Source organism: Anoplophora glabripennis, unplaced genomic scaffold (genome assembly GCF_000390285.2).
Source record: "Anoplophora glabripennis isolate ALB-LARVAE unplaced genomic scaffold, Agla_2.0 scaffold49, whole genome shotgun sequence".
NCBI lineage: Eukaryota > Metazoa > Arthropoda > Insecta > Coleoptera > Cerambycidae > Anoplophora > Anoplophora glabripennis.
The window spans coordinates 1,498,393-1,516,255 of record NW_019417201.1 but is presented as its reverse complement, the minus strand read 5'-3'; the positions used below and the strand labels follow the sequence as shown (position 1 = coordinate 1,516,255).

Genomic DNA, 17,863 nt, shown 5'->3' with positions numbered 1-17,863 from the left:
ATCCCACCACCCCCACAAAAGTTATTGATTATTGACATTGACATGTCGATAAAACTACAACCTGCTTTACCACGGCAAACAAAGGGGCAGTTTTTAAGAATTTAGTGCTACCTTAGGCAACCAGTACTACACTGTTGTGTTTTCTTTTATTGACTTACTAATATACGGTGGACCAAACAAAGATTATAATGACATTAGCCCCTGTTTCTACTTCTTTCACCTTCCTATGCATATGTTTTTTATGCCAACAGCCCTTTAAATACAAGTAGGCTAAAGGAATCGAGTGACACAATTTTTTTGTGGGAAAGGCCAACTATTGGTTTCCCATTGCCATGAACATATGGCCCGCTTTGATTTTTTATGCCGGTACATTTTTCAGAAAAAACATGCACAAATTCATTTTAAGAGGGCTCTGTAGCAAATGGGCAACCAGCAATACATTTTTACAGATTTTATTACAAAGTTTGTCTAAATATAAATTAATGCACAAATGACAGACTTTCCCCCATTTTAACGCAGATTTTCTATAGAATGGACTTCATTTGAAACTCAAATTACTTTTTGGTGGAAAGAAATTTGTAATTTACGATACCGCTTTACAACAAAAAGCAATTCGAGTTTCAAACTAAGTCCATTTTATAGAAAATCTGCGTTAAGATGGGGAAAAGTCAGTTATTTGTACATTAATTCATATTTATAGAGAAACTGTGTAGTAAAATCTATAAAAATGTATTACTGGTTGCTTATTTGCTATAGAGCCCTCTTGATGTAATTTTGATCTTATTGTTTTAAGTTTGCCGAAATTTAATTTCCAACTTGAAGGATATAAAATTACTGTTCCAAAAAAAATTACTGGTCACGCGGCTTGTAATCATTTATGAAGGTATCCTAAATAGAAAAATAATTACAGACAATAATGCAATCGTCTATTAAATTCAAATATAAAGTGAAAATGAACACAAAACATGTTACTTGCACAATAATTAAACATGTCACCTGGACATGTCCATCGGACATGTCGTGAAAAGTGGACGTCCTGAAGACACTTTTCAAGACTGAAAAGTTGTATGCGCATGCGTAGAATTATTTGTTACATTCATAATTCCCGCAAAAAATGTTTGAGGTTAGTACATGTAAAATTAAAGATATTTTAGCCATTTTCTTGTAATTTTGTTGGTAATTGTTTACCAGAGTTGCCAACCGTACGATAATTATCGTATTTATATGATAATTTCAGACGTTATACTATATACGATAATAAATATCGTACGCATAAAATACGATAATTTTAAGTTAGTTCATTTGGATTCTGTGCGGACTGATTAATGTACAATTATTAATATAAATAAATAAATAAATGACATCATTTAATAACGGCAGGACCCTGTGTAAATTTTGAACCTATGATGTAACCAACATTAAAAGAAGAAAAGTCCCTATAATCTAGGGATTTTAATTAAAACTACTGATCTTAAACAAATACGTCAAAATTCTAAACAGCTGGCTAAATACCCTCTAGGTGAAGGCCAAAAAAAGAAGAAGAAGAGGAAAACGATAATTTTCAACCAAATACAATAATTTAATCCGCTACAAACGATAATGCAATTTAAAATAGTTGACAACACTCACTGAAACTGACATTTAAAAATATAACCTCTTTTGTGTCCATATTTTATTATTTTTGTCAAAGTTAACGATTAGTAAATAGTAATCGGTTGATTCATAATTTAATATTTAACACACAAATAGTTTATTAATGAAGTATTACGCCATAATCAACAGTTTGGTTATATTTTTCTGAATTGAGTAAAAATCGTAATGTAACTTCTGCTCAAAAACAATTTTTAAGAATTCCAGTAGGATGGAAAAACATTTAAATAAGTGTATTGGCTGTCCGGGGAAAATTAGAAACCAGTCTATAAAAGTCAAAAGGTAGGTAATAAGTAAAATACATCGACACGTATTCATTAGAATAAAAGTAATATTTTGCTTTGCGTACCTTCAACCAGTGACTTGTGAAAACATGACGTCACTCATAGGTGCCTTATCAGAATCAAGGCCAAAAGTACTTTTCCCGACATGTCCGGACATTTCATCGACATGTCTAACAGACGTGTCCGTAACACACTTTTCCGAAAAGTGCCCATCTCTAACAATAGAATCGCCACTCGTATAGGAAAGGATGAAAGGTTTGATATTTTTTCTTAATAAAACCACCAGTTAGGTTGAGCCCTACATATATTTATACCTCTATACATATTTCGTTGGCACTTAATTACAACAAAAAAAATCACAAAATATTACATTCTGACCAGAATTTCTAACTAAAACCTAGAGTTCTAAAAGGAAAGTAGTCCATTACTGAGTCATATAGATAAAATAAAAGCGTACATTTTTTTTTATAGATATCAAAGTACTAAGTCTACTATAGATAAAAAAAAAGCACATCGCTCATTAAAAAAGCATTAACTTATGGGACGTTGAATAAGCTCTCGCCGTTTTCCAAGACATGGCGCTACCGGAATCACAAGCGTATAGTTCAAGATTGTAACGCATCTATACAGAAGTACCGTTAAGCTAGCTTGAAATTTCGCCAAAGAGTAGACTACTTTTTTTTTCATAGTGTTAAACAGATCGAATTTCGTACCAAAAAAAGAGTATTTGCGGGGAATTCCACTGCATTACTTTATTCAAAAGAAATCTGCAGCTAAAGTACACCGAATTCTTGTTGAGACTTACGACGACCGTGCTATGTCGCAAACGACATGCAGAGATTGGTTTAGACGCTTCAAAAATCATGATTTTGATGTTGAAAATAAAAAGAGCTCTGACGCACCCAAAAGAGTTTGAGGATGAAGAATTGGAGGCATTACTTCGTGAAGACTCACGTCAGATGCTGACGGAACTTGCAGAATCATTAGAAGTTGATCGCACAATAGTTTCGACACGATTGAGAGCATTAAAAATGATTCAAAAGCTAGGTACGAGTTGAAGCCGAGAGATGTCGAACGGCGTCTTTGCTCGTGTGAACAGCTCTTTCAACGGCAGAAAAGGAAAGGTTTTTTGCATTGTATTGGACTGAAAATTGGCAATGAAAAATGGATACGCTACGATAATCCCAAGCATAGAAAATCGTGGGGCAAGTCTGGCCATGGGTGAACATCGTCGGCAAAGCTAGAATCAGCTGGGTGTAGTTTATTACGAGCTGCTCAAAGCGAACGAAACCATCAAGAGAGATCGCTATCGACTATAATTTATGCGTTTGATCGGAGCATTGAAGAAAAAACGGCAGAGACACGACAAAGTGATTTTGCAGCATGACAACCACATGTTGCACTTCCATTTTAATGAAGATGTCAAAAAATGGGTCGGCCCTTGGATTGCCTCAAAAAAACGTGACGATTTTCCGACGTGGAATTAAAACACTGCCAAAAAGATGAGACGAAGTAACAGCTATCGATGGACAATATTTTCAGTGAAAACAAAAAATGGCGAGAACTTATTCAACATCCCATTAAAATTTAAAAAAGTGTGAATAAAAATTTCGCTTTAGGAAGCATAGCGAAGCCAAGTAAAAACGTTTATAAAAAAGTTTGAATAAAATCACAATGTTACAATGTTTGTGTGTTATGTTGGCAGTTATTGTTCTCTTTGTGCTAGAATTTTCTTAACTTAATAAAATTATGGATTTAATTTAAAAATACAATTCAATACTCCTTAAAAAATTTAAAACCCGTCAAAAACAGTTCTGATATACAAAATGGAATGTCTGCAAAAATTTTTTGTACTTTTATCCAGTCTAAAATTTCAGTGTGTGAGTTTAAAATGAATGAAACCCGGAAGAAAATATAAAACATCTTACAAGGCATAACAAAAAAAATTCTTATCCCTACAAACGCGTACCTTGAAATAAATACTGCCATCAAGCACATGCTGAGTTCGCCGATCGGTCCGTGTGTACGGTGTACCGATTAGGCGCAACGTCTAAACGTGCCTCAGAAAGGAAAATTACAGTTCGGTAGTCATGTGGCTTGTGAGTGCTTGAACGCGTTTAGCGTTGCAACTTTTGCACAAAACGTGGCCGTCGAGAGGGTAGCAACCCCTGCCTTCGGCTTCTGAAGACAACACCAGGCCACAATCCTGAAATAATTAAAAAATATTGTGGGTACCGCTTTAAACAAATAATACAGTTCTTACAACCAAATATAAATTTTAATGTGAATACGTACGTCTATAAAAGACACCAAGATGCGACCAAAACATGAAATCTTTTAGTCGCAACCTTCGAATGGACAAAACCATCAAACGAACCAAATATTAATTTAAAGCCCAAAGTGGGTCGTATCTAACATGAAACGAATGATCTTCGAAACTTTAAAAAACTATAGTGCTCTAAAAACGACCCCCAAAATTGGCCTTTCAACCAAATTTGGTGACACAAACTTAATACCGTCATAATACAGGGCCATTTTTTTAACATTGAGTGTATACAGAATATCCACTAGTTTATCGATTTTTGAGCTGCACCGTTGGGTCTGTCAAATTATGGCTAAATCACCGAATTAGATCACGAAAAACTTGCTGAAGAGAAATTTACCCTCTTTTTTTCCTCAATTTATCGATGACAAAAAACTAAACATTTTGATTATTAAACTCATTGTTAGAATACTTTTTGTGAGGAATTCAAATATGTAGTCGAATTAGGCACAGTGTCTACCAAAATGGAGAAGCAACCTGCAACTTTTCTTTTTCTTATAGACGCCATTTTGGATTTTGAATTTAGTGCCTTTTTCTGATTTCGATGATGCACCATATGATATAATCTACATTTTTGTTGTCGGCAAAATATCAGTTTATCCATATTTAACAGAGAGTGCTTTGAAAACAATATTACATCCGTGTTCAAACAAAATTTTGACAGTTAAGTTAAATTCTCATTGACACTGTCAAAGTTTAGATATGTAAAAATGAAATTTTCACATGAAGAAGTTCGAGATATGTTTCAAACATATTTATTAAATCATTTGTAGGATATCTGGCATTGTTTCATATGAAAATTGCATTTTTATTTCTCTAAACTTTGACAGTGTCAATGAAAATTTAACTTAACTGTCAAATATAGTTCAAAGTAGTTCAAAACAGCCGAATGTAATGTATTGATCCAGAGCACTCTTTGAAAAAATGGATAATTTAGTATTTTGACGAAAACAAAAAGTAAGCGATATCATATGACACACATCATAATTGGAAAAATGTGTTTTGTAATTGATGTATTAAAAAATGTGAAAATCCAATATGACCCATAAAAACAAATGTTGCATGTCATTTTACCCATTCTGATACGAGACACGACCAATACGATTATGTGTACAGAATTCTATACAAAAAAATGTCCTAGCAATGTCCACAGCAAAAAGTTTTTCCATTTTTCAATTTTTCAGATAACTTCAAAACGAAAAAATGAAGAATGAAAAAATGAAGTGAAAGAAAAATTGCGCTTTCTGTCGAGGAGGTGGAGGAGAATATTGTCCTGCCTTTTCAGTTAGTGACGGAGCAGTGCCCGTTCAGGGCAGGGGTGACGAGGATTGATAGTATTACTTGATAGGTCTATAGATTCGAGAAATAGGGTCTTTTTTTCTAATTCGAAGATATAAGTGACAGCTAATAATATTTTCTTAGGCGTAATTTCAGGAAGGGGAAAAAAACATAACCGTCTACAAAGTAACCCGTAGTTGTAGCTCAAATAACGTAACAGGTCCACTTATGATCGCTCATAAAATTAAAATACGAGGTACTTGTGAAAATAAACTAAGCGATTATACAGGGTGTTTGCAAATAAGTGCGAAATATTTCAGGAGGTAGTTGTCGAAGTTATTTTGTGAAAAAAAGTTCATATAAAAGTAGGTTGAAATATGCTTCATTTCCGAGATGTTTAAATTTTAATTTTTTGTTGTTTCTATTAATTATTTCAAACACTTTTTGACGCTTTGGAAGGATAAATGTGCATTTTTTGGGGTGATCCGAATATTTCTGTTTGCACCAGTGGAGTTCTTCCGAGAATGCCACAATCTTTTTTAATAAAAAAAAATGGTACGCCACCAATTTTTTCCCGTTTTGATAGATTTTTAGAAATCCGCCATCAATTCTGAATGAAATTGGTCTCTTAAATTTTTTTCGTCGGATGCACCGTTTTTGAGGAAAAAATAAACATACTGAATAATAATATGTGCCATCCCCTCCCCCACACAAAATCTCCAACTTCTTGGCTTATCGTTGCGATTAGAATGAGAGGTAGAGATATTATTATTATTGCCACCTACCTCGCATTTGTAGCACTGTATATGGAAGCTATGGTCCAAAGCTACAACCCGTACCGTCTCCTCTTCTCCAGGTTCGGGCATAATGGGTTGCTTGCAAACCCAACACCTCGGAGCGAATATTCTAATAACAAAATTAATTATAAGTAGATTCGAGCCGAATTCACAAGAAAAATGAGGTCTAATGGATTTAAATCAGAAGGATCACAAGGACAAAGCATGGCGTCGGGTTTTAATTCGTTTTTTTTTAATCCGGTTTAAAAATTGTACTCACTTGTGGAAATCTTCGATGCAATGCACCCGATTCGTGGCATCGACGGTGAACGGAATGCCGTCCAGGCTCTTGCCGCACACGACGCAACAGAAACATTTCGGATGGTACGGCTTCCCGGTTGCTCTCAGGATGCGGTCTAGGATGGGTTTCTGGCACACGCAGCATTTCTCCAAAGTGTTCTGCGGTAAAGCAAAATAATTTATATCATGGTAGGTTAACTTAATAAACCCGTTTTTACTGTCGTTTTAGCCAAATGTAGGTCAAAACGTGGAAGGAGAAAGCAGTTCGGGCGTTTTTATTTGGGCGCAGTAACAAAAGAATTAATCAAAAAAAAAGTAAAAATATCCCTGAAGATGTCAAAATAAAATCGACAAAACAATTACCGTTTTTTTCTACTTATTAATCTACAATCTAGCTAAAATAACAAAAATTATAATTTAATTTCAGTACATATAATATGGGACTTTGTTTCAAATATTTTTTATTAAATATTGTTAAAAGCTGAAAATGCACTTACCAAGTAATCTTCTTCGCAATAAGGATTGCCGTCGAGAGCATAGAATGGCTTTCCTTGCAAATTTATCGCGCAATGATGGCATGTAAAACATTTCGTGTGATACAACTGGTCCATTGCTGTGCATCCGCTATTTTCTCCAACAATCTATGAAATAAAAACAAAAACAAAAATGGGAATCACACAATAAGATCGGTTCTCATTTTTTCTTATATTCTGTTTTTCAAAAGATAAATAAAATCTAAATTATTCCGATATTATCTGAAGATATTTTTTGGGTATTTTGCCACCTGCAAAAAAATTTTAAAAAATTAGCGAAATAAACCGTAGCGCCAAAAGGATCAGTCGAGGTATATTTTTATGAAAATAGTTTTGCCCAACCAAAAAATTTTACTGAAAAAATCAGACAAATAAAAAATACAAAAACCACTTTATATCCAAACTTTTTTGACTTTTCGTTTTAGTTTTTGTTTTAAACTGACAAGAGTATCTTTAGACGATGTGAATTTATAGACACGTCCTTTTGATTTATGTAATATACACTTCACAACAAAATTATTGCCACAAAATTTTTCATAGAAATTTTGCAATTTTTCTAATATGCATAGCTGCCAATTTTCATCATATCAAGACGATATATTTCTCATTTTATAGATAGTTATCTCTATATGTGAAATGGATGCGAGTCGATACCGCATCTTCATGTCATGATAAAGCTCAAATTTTCTTAAAAAATTTGATTGCTTGAAACACAAATAACATCAAAATGGCATCTCAGTAAAAAAAAACGTAGACTTAATTTTATTCCAAATAGCTTGTTAGAAAATGCAATTTACGATCGTCTGTGTTATTTTCAAAAAAAGTCGGGGCGAACCAGGTAACGCATGCCAAGCAATCAAGTTTTTTAAGGAAAAGAAATGCTTGGACTTTATCAGGAAATGGAGATGGGACATCGACTCGCATCGATTTCGCATATATCTTTTCTTAAAGCACAGATAATTATCTACAAAATGAAGAAAACATCGTCTTGATGCGATAAAAATTGATGGAAATAATATGCTCATTAGAAAAATGACAAAATTTCGTTGAAACTTTTGTTGCGATAATTTTGTTGCGTAGTAATAACTATATATTTGGTATTTTTGGAAAACTCTTGGTATAGTTAACCTAAATGAAAGATTTTTTTGGAAATTTTTCATCAATTTCACTTGAATGTCTGCACAAAAATTTTTCTGCATAAAAATTTTCCAATAGTTAGCCCTGAGGTCGTTTGTCATTATTAGCGGCCAATATTTATAATGCAGTGTGTTGCGTGGTTTGGTCCGACAATCTAGTCACATGCACTTATTTAACGACTTACCTTCTCCCCACACTTAACGCACACCCCGTACACATCCTCCTGATCAGTATCGGGGCCCACGCCGCCCATTCCCTGCACCAAGAGATCGGTGAGGCTGTCGACTTCCTGTTCCTTATTGTGACCGATGCGACTGACAGACTGACTCGGTCCAGTCATGGTGCTGCTAGCACCGCTCACGTAAGGCGCGTACAGGGAGTAGTTAGACCTGGAAGACATCTGACTCGGGGGCCGGGGATTGATAGGTTCGTAGATCGACTCGTAGGTCGAAGACGACTACAACAAATATTTTCGTTACGGAAGTCCCCCATCTGATTGAAGTAAAACAAAAAAAAATACGATATATTATACCAGCCCCACTTACACAGGGCACATGCAGGGTATCGAACCTCGATGCCCGATTTGCAGGCATTACGTTGATCGGTGCGTACATATTTTCATAATCGGACCACTACAAAATAAACGTTGATTATATGGTTTTTGTTTCTTCCTGCGGAGACAAAAACTATTATTAAAATAGTTGACACCACTTACGTCAGAGGCATTTAAAGGATTAATTCTCGACGTCGAGGGATTTGGGGGTCTAGGACTAATCGATTCGTAGACAGATTCATAAGTCGAAGAGGACTACAACAGAAATGACACTTACTACAAAGCAATATTTATATTTGCTAAGATTATGAGAAATAATGATGTCTCTATACAACTAGAAGACTATTACTGGTCTTCTATACTTTATAATCGTCAATCGTATACCTCAATTACACAAGTGCTTCACTTACGTGTGGAGTGTTAGAGGAACGATTAGAAGACATCCGACTGGAAGACGTAAAATTGATTAGTTCGTAGATGGGTTCGTAGATGGATTCGTAGGCTGAAGAAGACTACAATAAACAAATTTATTAACTGGAAGCACCTTTTACTTGTCTCCAGTCACCAAAAACTATAAATAAAATACACATTGTGCCCCGTGGGTACCCAAAAGTATACAGGGTGGTAGAAAATTAAACAAATAATTGTAATTTTCTTATAAACGTATGCCCCGAACACCTACAGAAAAAAAAACAACAAATTCTAACCAGCGAGTCCTTGGGTAACACTAGGAAAAGTCTACAGGGTGTAACTAAAGTCCTTGGTCAAATTTGAATGAGAAATAGTTACAACAGAAAATAATCCTATAAACATGCGCCTAAAAAAATTTTCAATGTCAAAACATGGAGTGTAAAAGTTTAAAAGGTGTTTTTTTTCTCAATTACACGAATACGGTTGGAACAATTTCATTTAAATTTCATGCGCAGCTTGAGTTTCTGATTGTCCACAAACACTGTACATGCCACAGTGAAATTAGTCAAATTTGCCTACAATTTTTTTGGTAAGATATCAAACCATACATATGTAATTATTGCTAAAAGTGTCATGATATCAAAGTATATTGAAAATAATAATAATAATTCAGGTGATAAGGATTTTAGTTACACCCAATACATTTACAACAGGCAGGGGCAAGCTAAATGTTCCTTATATTTAGTTGAGGAACTGTCAATGATAGAAATTAATTATGATGACAAAAAAAAAGTGGAATATTCGAAAGACAAGACCATGGTAACTATATGTTTTTGGGGTCGCTGAATCCGAATCCGGTGTCCGTTTGACTCGATTAGCGCTGGTTGAAGGTCACTTGAAAGTCAAATGTAGAAAATTAATGCCAACAAAGTAACCCTACATATCTATACGTTTTTGGGGTCGCCAAATCTAAATCCAATGTCCGTTTGATCCGATCAGGTCTGTGTTAAGGTCAGTTCAAGGTCAAATGTATAGAATCTCATTTGCTAACAAAGTAAACTCCATAAAACGAGATTTACCATTGAATTCGAGAAAACGTAAAAGAAATACATTTCGCAGATCTTTTGACCATAAAATAGTTCCGATACCACAAAAGTTAAAACTCACTGTGTGAATTAATGTACATGCAGCATTAACTGATGCCTTGGTTTAAAGCTTACTTAATTAAATTTATTGATACTAGAATTCTGACGTGAAAACAATAAACTCGAGAGTCACAGGATCAGAGTTAAAGCTTTGTGTCTTTAATCTTATTTGTTATTAAAATTTTAATATGTTTGACCTTGAATTGACCTTAAACCGGATCTGATTTTGTCAAATGGACACCAGATTCGGATTCAGCAACCCCAAAAACATACAGATATATAGGTTTACTTTGTTGGCAATAGATTCTCTACATTTGACCTTGAACTGACCTTAACCCAGAGCTAATCAGGTCAAACGGACACTGGATTCTGATTCAGCGAGGCCAAAAACGTATAGATATATTGGTTTAGTTTGTTGGCAATTGATTCACTATATTTGACCTTGAACTGGCGTTAACCCAGAGGTAATCGGGTCAAACGGACACCAGATTCGGATTCAGCGACCCCAAAAGAGTATACATATATTAGTTTATATTACTGGCAATTGATTCCCTACATTTGACCTTGAACTGACCTTAAACCAGATCTGATTTTGTCAAATGGACGCTGGATTCGGATTCAGTAACCCCAAAAATACACAGATATAGAGGTTTACTTTGTGGCAATTGATTCTATACATTTGACCTTGAACTTATCTTCAACCAGAGCTAATCGTGTCAAACGGACCCCGAATTCGCATTCAGTGACACCAAAAATGTATAAATATATTGGTTTACTTTGTTGGCAATTGATTATCTACATTTGACCTTGAACTGACCTTAGCCCAGAGCTAATCGGGTCAAATGAACACCAGATTCGGATATTCCACTTTTTTTTTTGTGGGGGTGTTATTTAATAACGACAAATTTCGTTATCCATTACTTTATAAAAAAAATTATGTTACGATTATTGAAAATATTAATTTTCCCTCTCCAAACGTATAATTATTTTGTACCCGTTTGTTAAAAAATTGTAATTTATTATCTGTAAGAATTTTTGGAAACTACAATTGTCAATATAAATCCCTTAATTTTTTTAATAAGTATCTACTAATCGGATCAACACAAATCAGTTTCAAAAAATTTCCTGCCTCTAGAATAAATCATCTCAAAATGACGCAAGGGAAAACTCATTAAAAACTATCACAAACTCAATAAAAAATCCTGTAAAAAAAAAATACCAAACATGCAATTCTTCAGAGTACGAACAGAAAAAAAAATTCCATGCTGGTCGATCTTCATTTATTTAATAATAATATATCCGCACAAGTAATTCAGAGAAAAAAATGCAAATTGCAGACATATTTACTATACTGAAGTTTCCTGCTGACTAAAAATAATAATAATTACTCTAAAAAAACCCAAGTGCTAACCACATCAACAATTGCAGTTACCTAATCATTGAAAAATCATTTCTTTTTCTAGATACCCTGTGCACTACAAGAACCTACCTCCTCTGGTGCACAAATTAAAATCGTAATCATACAAACACTACCCATAACACTGGAGGAAAGGAAAGAAATAAAGACGGTGCTCCGGATAAGACAAGAGAGACAAACATGCAAAAAATAGGACAATAACAACGTAAACTATTAATACCACATCGTCAACCATACAAAGGACAATAGAATAAGACAAATCTGCACTATACAATATTCAACATTCAACACAAACACCAAACGAAATGACGTTACCTGTGACATGGATCCGCATCCATATAGAGAATCTGTATCTTCAAACTGGTTAGCAAATACACAAAAGTATGATTAATATACAAAATTATAGTGCAACGGTTATACACGGTCCGATTATTAAGTTTTAAGACTGATATTGTGGCGAAGTGCGTGGCGCTATCCATGTGCAGTCAACGGAACTACGTAGCCGGAAGCCTTCCGAGCGACCGAACAATTACATCCAACTGTGTTCCTGTGGTTCGGGAGGTATCGTGATGGCCTAGGCACAACGACGAGAGGACTGAGCTTTCCCGCACCGCTCTGCGGTGAAGTCTGATCATCGATCAACCATCAGAATGTTGGCAGATAATGTCCGATTGACCGACGATCGGACTTCAGAGCAGAACTTCAATGTTTTCGTTCTTTCGGTTGTATGGGGATGGCCCGTCATCGTGCACGTTGTCTCGGCCATCACGAACCCTCCCCTACCAAAGAAACACACCATACGGTTTGTAATAGTCAATATGTTCCCGTGGAAGTTTTACCGATTTTAAAATAGAACTTGATTGTTGTACACTATTCAATGTGCGTCTACATGACAACTAGAAAGAACTCACTGTACGTAGAACGTTATGACTTCATCGTAGATACACTTATGCTGATAAAATTTGTTTCGGTCGCTTGGAAAGCTTCCTTTTACATAGTTCCGTAGATCGCATGTAGATGGATCTATGCACTACGCCACAATAAAATCAGTCTTAAAAAAATTGAAAGTTAACAGAAAAGTGAAAAATAATTAATTTCAAAACAAAATATTTAAATAATAAATAAATAAACAAAGGTTTTTTTTAATTAATATGGAATATTTATTGTTCGGAAAAGAACAATGACTCATAAAAATGAAAAAAAAAAAACAAATAATACGGTTAAATTACCTTTTATGCCTGATTAATGATTTTTTAATTTAAATTTTTTAATTTTTACAAAAAATTGTCATTACTATCCATCGCCTTAAAACTGTTATTTCATATAAACGACAGACACTGTAAAAAAAAACACCTGGAAAGCTTAAGCACAACATTCACGAAACACATCAAAGAACAGACTTTATCGAAACTTACCTGTGACTCCATACTATAATTATGGAAATCCTGCCCCGGCTGGGTAGCCCTCCTCAATTCACTGTAACTGGAACTAACCGGAGACGGAGGGGGCAGCAAATCCTCCGGTGGCGGCGGTAAATTTGTATTTACCGTGCAAGGGGCATAGTCTGCTAGACCAGAGGACATGTCCAGAGGTGGAGGTGGAGGCGGCAAATCGTCTAGAAAAACATAATAATTCAAAGAATTATTATATTCCAGTACTGAAAGAGTAAATCAAACCACCAAATAAAATAATTTTGTGGATGGAAATTTTCAATTGTCGTTCATTTCACATATAGTTCAGTCAGTATCTGTTTTAAAAGCAGGTTATATGGATGTTTCATATAGTAATGCTAATTTTTGTTGGAAATAGTTCTAAATATTATGTAAAATGTTAATTGGGATATACGGCCGCTGAAAAAGTTGTGCATAAATGTTAGCGCAAGAGAATGTAAAAAAAAATTAAAAAGGGGCATTTTCCTCCCTTCTTTCATGTATAACTCGGAGAATATTGACAATAGAGAAAATAGTCAAAGGAAAAAGAGTTTCGTTTTGAGTCTCTTCAAAGTAAAAGTGGTCCGAAATTTTTATGTGCATTATTGTTGCTGCAATACCGTATAGACCAAAAAAAATTAGTGAAAAAAGACGTTTTTTTCATGTATTTATTTCGGACCTTGACTTTAGAGCAGCCATATAAAAAGTATGGTTCTGAGTAGTTCATGATATGGTAGTATTGTAGAAATTTTTTAATCAAAATCGGCCAAGTAGATTCAATTCAAGATTCAATTGTTAATTAAGAAAATACAGAATTATACTTATTTTTCATTTTTTTCTCACGGTAAAACCAATGATTATTTTGAGCTCCCAATTTTTATACATACCCTTTGGAGTCTCAACTATCAATTCCCATTAAAAAATTTTCAATTTTATCCATTTTAGCAACAATTAGAATTTTTTCAAACTTTCTTCAAAAAAATTGGTACTTATAAACATTTAGAGATGGAGCTACCGTAATTGCACATTCTTCAAATGTAATTATGGGATCAAATAGAGGAAGGATTGACGAACAAAATCCATGTTTGATCTTGTGGATATGATGAATCGTCATTGAGATATGAAAGCTCAAAGTTGAAATGAGTTTACGGCAAAACAACAATGATTTTGATTGAAGCAAAGACATTGTAAGTATGAAAATTTGTTTAAATCAATAATATATTTTTAACTATTCTGATGCAAAAAAGATCGATACATTTTACAGGAATCGTGCAGAGAGTCAGAGTGTGGAGTGGGGGGAACTATGCGAGCGGAGCAGCACAATTCATTCGTGCAAATTCAATAAATTTTTTGTCAGTTTCTACTACAGATAACGAATATAATCGCTATTATTTTGCTGTAAAACAACCTTGACAGTAGCTTGTGATAGTTACTTCTTGAGATTTCAATTGCTGCAGGAGCGTATTCGTGATATAAAGGTAAAAATTTTGAAAAAATTCTAATTGTTGCTAAAATGGATAAAATCTAAAACTTTTTCAGCGGGCGCATATTGCAATTATCATTTTACATAATATTTAGAACTATTTCCAACAAAAATTAGGGTTACTATATAAAACATCCATCCCGAAACAGATACCGACTGGACTAATAATAAATTTCAATCTTCACACAAGTGCCTGTGGGTACACATGTTCGCAAGTGACCCATTTTGAGTATTGCGTCAAGAGCACCAGCTTGACGCCGCCCGGACGCACTAGGGTTCCCGGAAGACTACCCCGTCAGATTGGCGCCAAGGACCAAGTACTTCTGCGAGCGACTCCACACCAAGGGGGACTCTCCAGCAAACGCTCGAACCGACAACACGTCTTTTTTTCACAAGCTTCGTTTTCAATAAAAATACTTTATTCGTACCGTTGAGAGAGTGTTTTATTTTTGCTGTAGGTACAGCGAAAGCAACCCTCATGCCTATTTCCGTCTTTTTATCTATCGTGTACAAAAAGAGAGACGACCGATGTTGCATGATTTCACATCATGAAATCCAGTCGTGCCTCAGTTTCCAGCTGAGGCGTGTCGGTACATGTCATATGTGTGCAAATGCGAAAAATGTATTCTAGTTATTTCAATAACTGTTATTAAAAATTGAATCGAATAAGAATTAAGTCACCAATCTCACAATCAGGGTAGAAGTCAAACAAATTTAACAGATCAAGAATATTGGAAGAGAAACGTTAAGCACAAAATGCGATTATATCGGTGAGTGATGCTGTGATGCCGAGAATCGATATTGTAAACGATAATTAATAGAATCGCGTCGAAAAGAAACATCGCCTACTATTGTGATACTGGAAAATTTACGTCATAAGATTTTTACTTACCACCATTTCCGTATGCACTAGCGTTACTATAAACGTTGCCCCCGTCCCTTGGTGGGTGGATCAAATTGCTGTAGATGATCCCGTCCTGGTTTCTGGACTGCCCGATCTATAAAAAATATTACTCGGTTTGATGCTACAAACGTTAAGGTACCTCGCATTCAAACCTGTATGTTGCTGTACGTAACATGATCCGGTTTCGTGTACCCCTTGGGGCCCAAGGTGTTGACAGCGTGATTAGCACCAGTTGCGGGTGAACCCATACATTGTCTTGGTAAAGAACAAGTCTGCGGAAGGCTGGATCCATAATTAGCCATTGAACTACCTAAAAAAAAAAGAAAATCAGCGAAAACGTTCTATCAAAGCTGTACAATTCTCACCTTGTCGTGGCAGTGACGCACTGCTCATGGCCGAACCGCTTCTGGGGAGGTTGGAATACTGATTAGCGTGATCACCTTCCCTCGTCAAATTCACGTAGTTGCTATCTTGAACGTGCTGCGGGCGGAATTTCGTATTTGCTGGCAGAGTGGGGGTGTTAGAATAGTGGGACTGTGGATTCGGTGGAGGTACATTTGAATAAAATTGGTTGGCTTGTAACCTCGAAGCGTAGCTCGGTTCAACCGTTTGCTTTAAAGGGTATGACTGAGGTATCTGGAATAACCGTGTATATTTTTTGTATTATCTTAAAATAAAAGTAAAATTAAAAAATATTTTTTTCTCTGTGATTTACTAAAGTTTTAACATTGTAGCCAAAGGCTTTTAAAAATGTTATCGTTATATTACTGTCCCCAATGCATGGTTGTAGGGTGTATTGACCCTTAATTAATAACACATCATAAAATATCTCGGTCAATAAACAAACAACATTCTACATTCTATCATTAAAATTCCTAATCCTATAAACAAAGATAATTTCTTATGGATAATGGATATTATGAAGTAATGCATTAAAATAGGAAATGATCAAAATATCAGTAACTGATAATGGCACCTATGTGGCAACTTATGAATCATAACCATTGTTTCCAGATGGGATTACCTGTGGTTGTTGACTCTTTTTTGGTTTTGGTGGTACAGCGGGCCCAATTTTCTTTCCTGGTGTACTACTTGAACTGGGCTGTAACTCAGTTTGATTTATTAAGGCCAACTCCGCCAGCTGTCTGTCTAAATCGTTCATATTTAAACCTAAAATTTATTTTGCTGGTAGTAAAAAAATTATATACATATTTACTAAATAATAATTAATATGACCTTCATTTTTGCTTTAAATTAAAAATTCATGAAAATATCAATTAACCTTTTTTATTAGTGTCAAATAATCTTAAACAGTTTGCAGAAACAAATATATTTCACAGAAAAAGTAATGACAAAGAAGAAAGTTAAAAAATATACAAAATTTTAGATTTCAATTAAAAATATATATTTCACAAAAATTATTTACACGCCTGAAAAGCCTTTGTACAGAGAACAATGAATTTAATATCAAATTAGGTTATCGCAAGCTATGCAAATAAAAAGTTTATAAATGTACCTACTTAAATGATTCACTGTGATTTTTACTTACCCTGTCGAAGAAGAGAAAACGATTACTAATTTCTGAAAGCAAGCGGTGAGGTCATAAATTCCTATACTATAATTCTTTGATATGAAACAAGTTTGAAAAAGTGATAATATTACTCTTGCTTTTAATGCACTGAAAACTGAAATACTGGGATGATAGATCTCCTATCTCGCTCTAGGACTTACAGCCTTTTCTGTCTTCTATATCACAGATCACAGGTAAATAATAACAAAATACAAAACTGAAAATCTATCAAAATTCACTTTGGTCATACCCACATACTTCTATAGAAGTATGTGGTCATACCATACCACACCGAGGTTTCTATTTCTAAACAGTCACCGACTCACCAGTCACCTTGATTCCTTGATAACACAAACCACAACACATAACACAACCACACTACACTACACCGTCAACAGTAGAGTAATTAGCCGTTCCATGGTACAGGTTGTGTGAAATTTGTGCGATTACGCCTTTCTATATTTATAAACGCACGAAATCCCCAGTTCAGTGCGAACAGCCGAGCTGAGCGGACGTGCTTGTTTGTGAGGTGAAGTGATTGCAACGAGCAAAATCTACCTGCCTTTATTAAGGCTACCTGGAAAGAATCCCTTTCTTTCCTTTTAATCACCGACCTAATCCCCGGCTAAGCATAGAGGCCGTCGGCATCTTTGTTTACAGCACCTGTGC

General features: G+C 34.9%; 1 protein-coding gene across 1 annotated transcript; it reads right to left on the bottom strand.

The window, feature by feature from the left end:
- Positions 1-2,220: 2,220 nt before the first annotated feature.
- On the bottom strand, positions 2,221-17,439 carry LOC108903874 (thyroid receptor-interacting protein 6). Its single transcript, XM_018706211.1, is given in 12 exon segments — positions 2,221-4,047; positions 4,050-4,140; positions 6,321-6,441; positions 6,592-6,770; positions 7,109-7,252; positions 8,466-8,738; positions 13,223-13,422; positions 15,613-15,718; positions 15,777-15,934; positions 15,990-16,260; positions 16,649-16,794; positions 17,174-17,439. Coding segments are annotated over 11 exon segments (1,806 nt in total). The 5' UTR covers positions 16,787-16,794; positions 17,174-17,439; the 3' UTR covers positions 2,221-3,922.
- Positions 17,440-17,863: the final 424 nt, after the last annotated feature.